At 43.1% G+C, this 11,169-nt stretch overlaps 1 protein-coding gene across 1 annotated transcript; it reads right to left on the bottom strand.

Annotated features, from left to right (window-relative positions):
* Positions 1 to 871: 871 nt before the first annotated feature.
* On the bottom strand, positions 872 to 2,476 carry LOC135932648 (general transcription factor II-I repeat domain-containing protein 2-like). The gene has a single exon (XM_065470158.1). It carries the CDS (start codon positions 2,474 to 2,476, stop codon positions 872 to 874), a length of 1,605 nt encoding a protein of 534 aa, XP_065326230.1.
* Between the last annotated feature and the right edge of the window lie 8,693 nt (positions 2,477 to 11,169).

The following is an 11,169-nucleotide window of genomic DNA, read 5'->3' as shown; positions in this document are numbered from 1 at the left end:
ATATTTGTCATGTATCAAGTGTTGAACAGAACAAATTTCCTTTTCCATCCCATCTTTGAAGTAAACTCATTTCTTCTTTATCCAGACACTTTTGTTGTTCTAAACCAGGGGTCCCCAAACTTTTTCCAGTGAGGGCCACATAACTTTTTCCTTCTCTGATGGGGGGCCAGGGTCAGTTTGTAACAGAAAAAGTGTGACGATCGCAGGTTTGCCGAAATGTAAACATTTATTGTTTTCCAGAAAGCCACACATAACCAAATATTAATAACCCTTTCCGAGATCAAATAACCCTCTCTGGGTTCTTCACAGAAAAAATTAACGTAGGAAATACTTAATAATACTATTTATGACATCAATAATAACCAAATAACCCTCTCTGGGTTCTTCACAGAAAAAATTAACATAGGAAATACTTAATAATACTATTTATGACATCAATAATAACCAAATAACCCTCTCTGGGTTCTTCACACACAGTATCTGTTGTGCCGTGCACAATCTTACGCTTCAGTTGTCAGAGCAGAATCTTAAGTGACACATATGAGCAGTCTCTCAAAGTTCTTGTGTTCTTTCCTTATAATCCAGTTTTGTAGGTTCCAGCAGGGTAGCCTAGTAGACACCACTGTTTGCTCTCTCTCATCAACTTCCCTCTGAAAACCACAAAGCAAGCAGGCTGAGAAACCGAACTAAGTGATACAGCACCTACACGGCACAAAACATTTTCACAAGCTTTTTTCAATGGTTGTGGAGATGGATTTCATCCCAGTAGATTTTATTATGATTATATTTATAAATGAGTTTATAAATGAGTTATACTCAGAATAACTCATTTAAGTCACAAAAGTGAGCTTACCTTATGTATGTATGTTCATCAGTGTGAACTGTGGGCCTGCATCTGGCCAGTGAGAAGTTGAATGTCCGGTTCCATTCTAGTCACAGCCACTCTCAAACACTGATGCAGATGTTCATCTCTCAATCTTGATCTCATCGGAGATTTCATGAGTTTCATGCGTGAAAAGGTTTGCTCGCAGATATACGTGCTGCCAAAAAGTGTGGACATCTTCATTGCGTGTTTTTTTATGTTAGGGTACGTGTCATTTGGGAGGGCGGCATAGAAGTCAACGAGACTGTTGGGCTTGAATGCGTCTTTCAGAACATCACAGTTCTGTAACTCGGCCAGCTCAAACTGATAAAAAGGCTGGGCTTCATCGATGTCGGCAACAAAGGTGTTTTGGAAAAGACGGATTTCTTTTGCATGAGCATGTAGTTGACGGAATCGCACACTGAATTCCGCCTTCAGCATTTCCAGTGCTTCCACACACTTTTCAGCTGGGAACAGGACTGCTGGGTTCTCTGCAGAAAGGTTTTGGGTAGCATGGAGATGGGTGAAGTTGTGCTTTTTCACTTGTTCCAAAAGCAGCGCTAGTTTCAACTCAAATGCTTTTACGTGGGAATACATGTCGCAAATGAGTTTCCCCTGGCCTTGTAGCTGCAAGTTAAGGCCGTTCAGCATTTCCGTCACGTCTGTTAAAAATGCGAGATGCCACTTCCATTCTGGGTCGATCAGCTCTGGGACCGTTTTGCCTTTTGATTGAAGAAATGCATTAATTTCGGATAGCAGCTCGTAAAAACGCCTCAAAACTCTGCCGCGGCTCAACCATCGGACCTCTGTGTAGTACAGCACATCTCCGTACACAGATTCCAGTTCAGACAGGAATTGTTGGAACTGCCTGTGTTTAAGTCCATTTGCTCTGATGAAGTTTATGCATGAAACCACAGCCTTCATGACAGAATCCCACTTCAACACTTTGCAGCAAAGCGCTTGCTGGTGAATTATGCAGTGGACTTGTAGAGGGGTGGTGAGACCCCGTTCTTCCATCTCGCGGTTCATGCGTCCTATTAGGCCCCGAGATGCGCCCACCATACAAGGAGCCCCGTCAGTCGTGATGCTAACAAGCTTTGCCCAGTCCAGATCCAACTCTTCCATTGTTTGACATACTTTGTCGAAAATATCCTCCCCCGTCGTAGTGCCTTTCAGACTTTGGAGGGCTGCCAGCTCCTCGCACATCTCAAAGTTTGCGCTGACTCCACGAATAAAAATAAGAAGCTGCGCTGTGTCCTGCACGTCCGTGCTCTCATCCAGTGCTAATGAAAAAAAGTCAAATTCTTTCGTCTTTTGCTGCAGCTGGGCATATACTTTACCCCCTATTTCTTCCACGCGTCTGGTGATTGTGCTTGCCGATAGACTCACAGCATTAAAGACATCTTTCTTATCGGGACACACCTCCTCCACGACAACATTCAAACATTTCTTGACAAACTCTCCCTCAGTGAAAGGTTTACCGTAGCTTGCTATCAGTTGAGCAACACGAAAGCTGGCCCGAACTGATGACTGGTTCAGCTGAGTTTGGCGTACAAATGCAGTCTGCTGAGCTAACAGTCCACTTTTTAGCTTTGAGATTTTGTCTGTTCGCATTTGGCCTTGCAAGCTATCATACTTGTCTTTGTGACGGCATTCATAATGTCGGCGCAGATTGTATTCTTTGAATACCGCCACCGTCTCTTGACAGATGAGACAAACAGCCTTTTCTTTGCATTGAACAAAAAAATAATCGTGTGTCCACTGCAGGTTAAATACCCTGCATTCTGAATCAATTTTTCTCTTACCTTACCTTTTTGCCATTATTCCGTTCTTTGGGGTCACGTTCACGTTCTGGACAAAGTGAGGTCGTAGTAGGAAAATTTATTTTAGGGTGTTTCACAATTTAAATCAAATGAGCTTTATTGACATGAGGAAATATTTCCTGAGATTCAGTCGGGCAGGCCCACTACACCCCACTGTTCTATGGGTGCATTAGTGTCGATTGCGTGGCCAGACTTTTGAATTTTGGGAATTTTGATAGTTAAGATCATCTACTTCAGCGAACAGATAATTTAGAATTCAGCCAATTTGCACAAATTTGCTTATTGAACAGGTTTGTGCATACCTTTTTAATCTTTAGACCGGCCCTGTTCGCCTGGTATCAGATCCAACCTTCGGCCACATTTGTTCTCTCTAAAAACTTCACGGTAGTGAAGTTTTATCATGGTGAGCACTTGTTCTAATGTTTCTGGTTTCTTTTCCTGTTGTTGGGAAGGTGAATTTACCTGTTGAGCTTGAGCTTGAGACTCATCCTCTTTCATCCAAGCTGAGATCCCTTCACACATTATGATCCATCTGCAAAGCTTTGCATGGTTTTCTTTTACAAGTTTTATTTCTGCTCTGGTATGTCTGTTTATTGCATGAGTTAATGTTTCCTGCTGCAATTGTTGTAATCTTTTTCACACTTTTCCCTTTCTTGTTCAAAAATTATATGAATAGGTTTTCTGTCTTGCAAAGTTTTTTGCTGAGCAACACATAACTTCTCAACATTTTTCCTTACTAGCTTAAAGTCTTTGCCTGCTACTTTAATTGTTTTGGTACAAGCCTCAGTGAAAAAGAGGAAGTGCAGATACTGTGCAGTTCTATATTTCAGGAGGTTTTTTTTTAAACATGCCCAATGTCAAGAAACAATCCTCTGCTCTTTCTGCTTAAAGTCAAAATCACACTGTTCAGCTAAATGAAATGTTTTAAATCAGTGCTTACTCTTACAGAGGCCTACAGTGCGTATTTTCTACTTGTAAAAGAGGATGCATTACATATAAACAAAATCCCCTGCACATGAATACTCAATTTGACACGATCCAGAAATGAGCATGCCTTTTTATCTACCTCTCATTTAATCGATGTGTGTCCTTTGTTAAAGTTAAAAAGGGAAGTGACCGCACCCAAATTTTAACTGCGCACTTTTCACCAGACAAAGAAAGGAAAAAGAGACTTTTTAAAGCCTCTAACACACCCAGCCTGCAGCCGGCTGGCACTAAATCATTTTAGACAGTTTCTTACGTCACAGCTTCAGTTCAGTTTACCCCGGATATGCATAGTGCCGCTCGTCTTTCAGAGACGTCACAGGTCCGCGGATTCTCGAGGAATATCAACAAAAAACACAGCTTTTCACGGACCACGGCGGGTCCACCAATGCACAGGTAATGCTTTTAATCGTCTCTCATAGCTCACAGTATTTATTATCAGGCTTTCACTTTTACTGGTCGGCTCGGGTTGGTATGACACCTCAGGCTCACGGCTGGCCTGAGTTTCTCTTAGCTCATATATCAACCTCGGACCTTCTGTCCGGCATTTACTCTTAACACATGTCACAATTCCTTGGACCTTCTGTCCGGCATTTATTCTTCACATGTGTAACAGTTCCTCGGACCTTTTGTCCGGCATTTAATCTTTACACGTGTCACAGTGTCTCTCAAGATGATCCTCTGATCACCAGGGCTATATCTGAGGCCACAAAATCTCAGCGCGGCCCCACCGCTAGTTTAATCCTAGGAAACGTCTTTCCCAGGGTTGGAGTCCTTCGGCTCCGTGACTTAGACACTTTTAATCTCTTTATTCCTTAATCAAAACTCAATCTCTAGTTACTTTTAGCTCAGTACTGCTCCTTCCAAGCCGGCCGTGAACACAACACTACTCTTAAGTTTCACTTTCGTTGCAACAATGCTTTTCGTTTCAAACAACACTCCAAACAGAGATCAACGGATGACTACTTGACTACATATTTTAGAATTATATTCCAATACAGCACAATTTCTGTTTAAGAGGTTTGTGCCTTACCTTTTTATCTGTAGGCCTAGTAGTCAAGAAAATCACCGTGACGTCTGCCGTCCGATCACCTGATCTGGCCTCGACCTCCGCCTCGACAACAAACACCCGTACTGGTTACAGTGCCGGCATCCACCACCAAATGAAGCGTGATCAATCAACTGCAGACCAGTCAAAAAACGACGGAGGCTCCAGAAAAGTGCAATCAAACGACGAGTTTATTAACACAGGAGAGGCAACATCTGCATATGTCTTCCTCTGACAAAAATACACTGGATGGGGGTTATATAGCATAAAGGATCACGCCCCCATACACGTCAAGTACAAGTCAAAAATACATTGTTGTCAGGCAAGGTACATCTTGTACATTTTTAATAGCTATAAACAGACAGATAACTTCTCTTTTCTATAACAGTTGCCTTTTAAGGTAATAAACTTCAAGCCTCAGAGTCTCTAATGGCTAATTATGGACGCTCGTCACCAATCTCTAAGCAGACTGATTTGCAGCAGGTCTCAAAAAGAAGCACTTGGGCCTTCGCTCAGGCCTGCTCCTAGATTTATATGTGTATTGTAAGCATGCATGCAATTAACCTGCTATGTTCTCATATTCCCTCAACATGTATCATCTGGACACTCTCACCAGTGAAGCTTAAAACCCTCTTGGATAGAACATCAACTCTAAACAAGCACAGATGCAATGTGTATAAAATGAACTAAACCTGTGAATAGAAAGGTCAATGTGATCACAAACATCTTTAATGTAATATGAGCCCTGTAAGAAATATTACTGATAAAATAATACTGTAAAACATGTTCTCAATGCATTCATCATAAGGCAGGTTATATGACAGCAGTAAAAGAATCTCTGAATCCCAACAGTGCCCTTTGTCAGGAATACGAAGAGCGCCACCTAGTGGCAACAGGAAATGTCATGTCTTTCATTTTGTTGTACTGATTTTCACGGGTCCATCGTGGCAACCTCAAAAGCGGTGAATGTTATAATCAGTCCCTCGTGATGCTTCAGTGAGGAAATTGTGACTTTAAACTGAACGGCGCACCCTGGTGGCAACATAGTTCACCATGAGAGACGAAGTGGCTTTTGAGGGGCTTGGAAAGTTTAAAATGTCATGGAATTTGGCACACCCCTCCAATGTGATGAGAGCTTTCTTGTTATTTTACCATTTTCATTGAATAGCGCAAAATGGCTCCACAGCGCCCCCTACAAAATTTCAAAACAACAGCCCCTGCTCTGTGTTTTATGTATGAGTCTGAAACCTGGTAAGCTTATGGAAGATATCAAGATGTACAAAAAAGTCTCTTGGAGCAATATCCCAAATCTAACAGGAAGTCAGCCATTTTGAAATTAATGTGTAATTTTGGCGACATTTTCCCCTCTTTTCAGGCACCGTACTTTGACGAACTCCTCCAAGGGATTTCATCAGATTGACACGTTCTCCAGTGCATGGAATCTAAAGACCTTTGTGATGTTAAATTGCGAAGCTTTTTACGTTCAGGGAAATGGGGTGGTCATGGCGGCACGTGGAGTTTCAATCACTCGCCAAAAAGCAGTAATCTGCTGTCACTCAAAAACACAATGTCCAATCTCTCCCAAACGTCGCAGGCGTGATGAGACTCGAGCTCGGAAATGTTTGTTATGCCATTTGTCAGTAATGGTTAGAGCGCCTCCTAGTGGGATGACTATAATAATGATTGAATGAGATGAAATTTTAGCTGGTGGTTAAATGCACGAATTCCATCAATGTGACATCAGATCGGACGTGCTGGTTGTAGGTGTTGGGCGTGGCCCAACGCGATGGGGTGCGAGGGCCCTCATAACGCTGCTTGCAGCTTTAATTATTAGGGCCCGAGCACAAAAGTGCGAAGGCCCTATTGTATCTGCTCCGTTTATTATTATTATTATTATTATTACGGCAAATGAATCGGCCTTTTGAGGGCCTAAACATGCTCAAAAACTCATGAAATTTTGCACACACGTCAGGTCTGGTGAAAATTTACGTATTTTATTGTCCTCAGAAATATCAAGGGAAAATTGGCTCAGTAGCGCCACCTAGAAAAATGAAAAACGCGAGCCCCCAGTGTGGGTATGACCTACATGTATGAAACTCGGAACACATATCTAACGTTAGGAGAGGCACAAAAAAGTCTGTTATGGCCATTTCCTAAACCCAACAGGAAGTCCGCCATTTGTACGTGAATATGACATTTTGGCTCTAATTTTGCCATTTCCATGCCTCGAACTTTTTCGAACTCCTCCTTGGGATTTGGTCGTATAAGCTTCATCTTTGGTCAGTGTCAACTACACACCTGGGCCATGTTAAATTGCAGAGCTTTTGAGTTTTTGCGATACGGTGAGCCCGTGGCGCCACGGCGAATTTCGATGACTCGCCATGAAAATCTTTTTGCCTCTCATTCTGTCATACATGGTCCGACCTGGACCAAAGAGCACACATATTATAAGGCTCCACCCCTGAACATATTTTAAGTGCCATATTTGACACCAGGGACAGCGCCAGCTAGTGGGAACAGGAAATGTCATGTTTTACACTTTGGGGTACAGTATTGTTATGGGTGACATCTGCTGCCTCAAATTTCTCCAGGGAAGCCTTAAGGAGTTGGTCTTGGGTTACAGTGAAAACTGTGACTTTTCTCCAGAGGGTGTGACCCCTGCAGCATGGCGAACATTGATGTCTCGCCATGAAGAAACAAATTAGTATAACTCAATGAAATCCAATCTGATCAGTACCAGACTTTAAAGGCATGATGTCAGACCCGCCCTGAACAGATTGATGTGCCCATTGTCAGGAATACGTAGAGCGCCACCTAGTGGGAACAGGAAATGTCATGTTTTATATTTTGTTGCACTGATTTTCACAGGTATATCGTGGCCACTTCAAAAGCGGTGAATATCACCATCAGTCCCTCCTGATGCTTCATTGCGAAAATTGTGACTTTAAACTGAACGGCGCACCCTGGTGGCAAGGCGGTTCACCATGAAAAAGAAGTTGCTTTTGAGGGGCTTGGGAAGTTTAAAATGTCTTGAAATTTGGCGCACACTTCCAATGTGATGAGCGCTCTCTTGTTATTTTATCATTTTCATTGAATAGCGCAAAATGGCTCCACAGCGCCCCCTACAAAATTTCAAAACAACAGCCCCTGCTCTGTGTTTTATGTATGAGTCTGAAACCTGGTAAGCTTATGGAAGATATCAAGATGTACAAAAAAGTCTCTTGGAGCAATATCCCAAATCTAACAGGAAGTCAGCCATTTTGAAATTAATGTGTAATTTTGGAGACAATTTCCCTTCTTTTCAGGCACCATTCTTTGACGAACTCCTCCAAGGGATTTCATTAGATTTACGCGATCTCCAGTGCGTGGAATCCAAAGACCTTTGTGATGTTAAATTGCGAAGCTTTTTACGTTCAGGGAAATGGGGTGGTCATGGCGGCACGTGGAGTTTCAATCACTGGCCAAGAAGCAGTAATCTGCTATCACTCAAAAATACAATGTCCAATCTCTCCCAAAGGTCGCAGGCGTGATGAGACTTGAGCTCGGAAATGTTTTTCATGCCATTTGTCAGTAATGGTTAGAGCGCCACCTAGTGGGATGACTATAATAATGGTTGAATTAGATAAAATGTTAGCTGGTGGTTAAATGCATGAATTCCATCAATGTGACATCAGATTGGACGCACTGGTTTTAGGTGTTGGGCTTGGCTCGACGTGCTGGGGTGCGAGGGCCCTCATATCGCTGCTTGCAGCTTTAATTATTATTATTATTATTATTGAGGCAAAACAAGGGCCTTTTTGAGGGCCTAAACATGCTCAAAAACTCATGAAATTTTGCACACATGCCGGGTCTGGGGAAAAATTTTGTGTTTTAATGGTTTTACATATGAGCATTGGGAAATGGCTCTGTAGCGCCACCTATGCCTTGTTAAATGCAGCCCTACGAACACATCGTTTGAGCTACATGTATGAAATCTGGCACACATGTGTATCATGCCAAGACGAACAAAAAAGTCAGTGGGACCATTGACGCAAACCCAACAGGAAGTCTGCAATTTAGAAGTGAATGTGACATTTTGCCTCTAATTTTGCCATTTCCATGCCTCAAACTTTTTCGAACTCCTCCTTGGGATTTGGTCGTATAAGCTGCATCTTAGGTCAGTGTCAACTACACACCTGGGCCATGTTAAATTGCGGAGCTTTTGAGTTTTCGCGATACGGTGAAGCGGCGGCGCCACGGCGAATTTCGATGACTTGCCATGAAATTCTTATTGCCTCTCATTCTGTCATACATGGTCTGACCTGGACCCCAGCGCACACATATGATAAGGCTCCACCCCTGAACATATTTCAACTGCCATATTTGACACCAGAGTCACCGCCACCTAGTGGGAACAGGAAATGTCATGTTTTATACTTTGGGCTACAGTAGTGTGTCACGGGACCGAGTGGTCTGTACAGAACAGGACTCAGGTGCAGAAACCCAGAGCTGAGACAGCAGATGATGTCACAATAATTTATTAGGCTGGAGTGCAAGAAACGTAGCAAGGACAAAAAACAATAAGACGTGGAGTGACTAGGACGAGGGAACAGGGCCTGAGATGCAGAGTGGAGCTGAGCAGGGAACAGTCACACTGAAGAGAGAAGACAGTGGAGTTAGCGAGGTAGTGGAGGTAGCTCTGAGTGATAAGTTGTAAGAGTAGCAGTTCTTACTTGCAGTTGGGGACATAGGGTGTTGAGAGGGGGGTGATAAGAATCCAGGGGAGCTGAGTGGTGTGGCAAGGCTGACCTGAGATCCGGGGTCTTCAGTGTGATGGCAGGAGGGCAGGCAGGTGAGGCACAGAGTGATTTTCAAAATGTTTGCTTAGTATCCTGAGTCCAGAGGTAGCGCGTGAGGCAAGGTGAAACCAGTAAATGAGTTGATGACGAACTGGCAGTGAATGAACATCAATGTGTTGCTTAAATCCCTCTGGCTTGATTGCCTGCAATAGGCTCCAGGTGTGCAGGAGCTGGAGGAGTTGGCCCTGCCCAGGGGCGGATCCCAGGTAAGTTCAGGAGCCTTATGGAAATTCCAGCCACCCACTGCAGACCATGACAAGTGTAATGGGTGACATCTGCTGCCTCAAATTTCTCCAGGAAAGCCTTAAGGAGTTGGTCTTGGGTTACAGTGAAAACTGTGAGTTTTCGCAAGAGGGTGTAACCCCTGCAGCATGGCGAACATTGATGTCTCGCCATGAAGAAACAAATTAGTATAACTCAACGAAATCCAGTCTGATCAGTAACAGACTTTAAAGGCATGATTTTAGGCCCGCCCTGAACAGATTGATATGCCCATTGTCAGGAATACATAGAGCGCCACCTAGTGGCAACAGGAAATGTCATGTCTTTCATTTTGTTGTACTGATTTTCACAGGTTCATTGTGGCCACCTCAAAAGCGGTGACTATTACCATCTGTCTTTCATGATGCTTCAGTGAGAAAATTGTGACTTTAAACTGAACAGCGCACCCTGGTGTCAACACAGTTCACCATGAAAGATGAAGTGGCTTTTGAAGGGCTTGGAAAGTTTAAAATGTCTTGAAATTTGGCACAGACCTCCAATGTGATGAGGGCTCTCTTGTTATGTTATCACTTTCCTTGAATAGCGCAAAATGGCTCCACAGCGCCCCCTACAAAATTTCAAACCAACAGCCCCTGCTCTGTGTTTTATGTATGAGTCTGAAACCTGGTAAGCTTATGGGAGAGTTCAACATGTACAAAAAAGTCTCTTGAAGCAATATCCCAAATCCAACAGGAAGTCAGCCATTTTAAAATTAATGTGTAATTTTGGCGACATTTTCCCCTCTTTTCAGGCACCGTTCTTTGACGAACTCCTCCAAGGGATTTCATCATATTGCCGCAATCTCAAGTGCGTGTAATCTAAAGACCTTTGTGATGTTAAATTGCGAAGCTTTTTACGTTCAGGGAAATGGGGTGGTCATGGTGGCACGTGGAGTTTCAGTCACTCGCCAAAAAGCAGTAATCTGCTGTCACTCAAAAATACAATGTCCAATCTCTCCCAAAAGTCGCAGGCGTGATGAGACTTGAGCTCAGGAATGTTTTTCATGCCATTTGTCAGTAATGGTTAGAGCGCCACCTAGTGGGATGACTATAATAATGGTTGAATGAGATGAAATTTTAGCTGGTGGTTAAATGCATGAATTCCATCAATCTGACATCAGATCGGATGTGCTGGTTGTAGGTGCGAGGGCCCTCATATCGCTGCTTGCAGCTTTAATTAAATATTATAATTATAATAATCCATTATTATGTGGACATGCATATTACATCATTTCTAGTGCAATTTAATCCCCCCAGAAAGGCAGGAAAAGCCCTGTAACTTACTTTAAAACTAAATATGTTCCCTAAAACGGTGGACAGAGCTACAGACCCATGACAACCTTACCCAGTCAGC

This window comes from Pelmatolapia mariae, linkage group LG3_W, assembly GCF_036321145.2.
Source record: "Pelmatolapia mariae isolate MD_Pm_ZW linkage group LG3_W, Pm_UMD_F_2, whole genome shotgun sequence".
In the NCBI taxonomy this organism is placed as follows: domain Eukaryota; kingdom Metazoa; phylum Chordata; class Actinopteri; order Cichliformes; family Cichlidae; genus Pelmatolapia; species Pelmatolapia mariae.
Note: the sequence above shows the minus strand (reverse complement) of the source record. Positions and strands in the feature narration are given on the sequence as shown.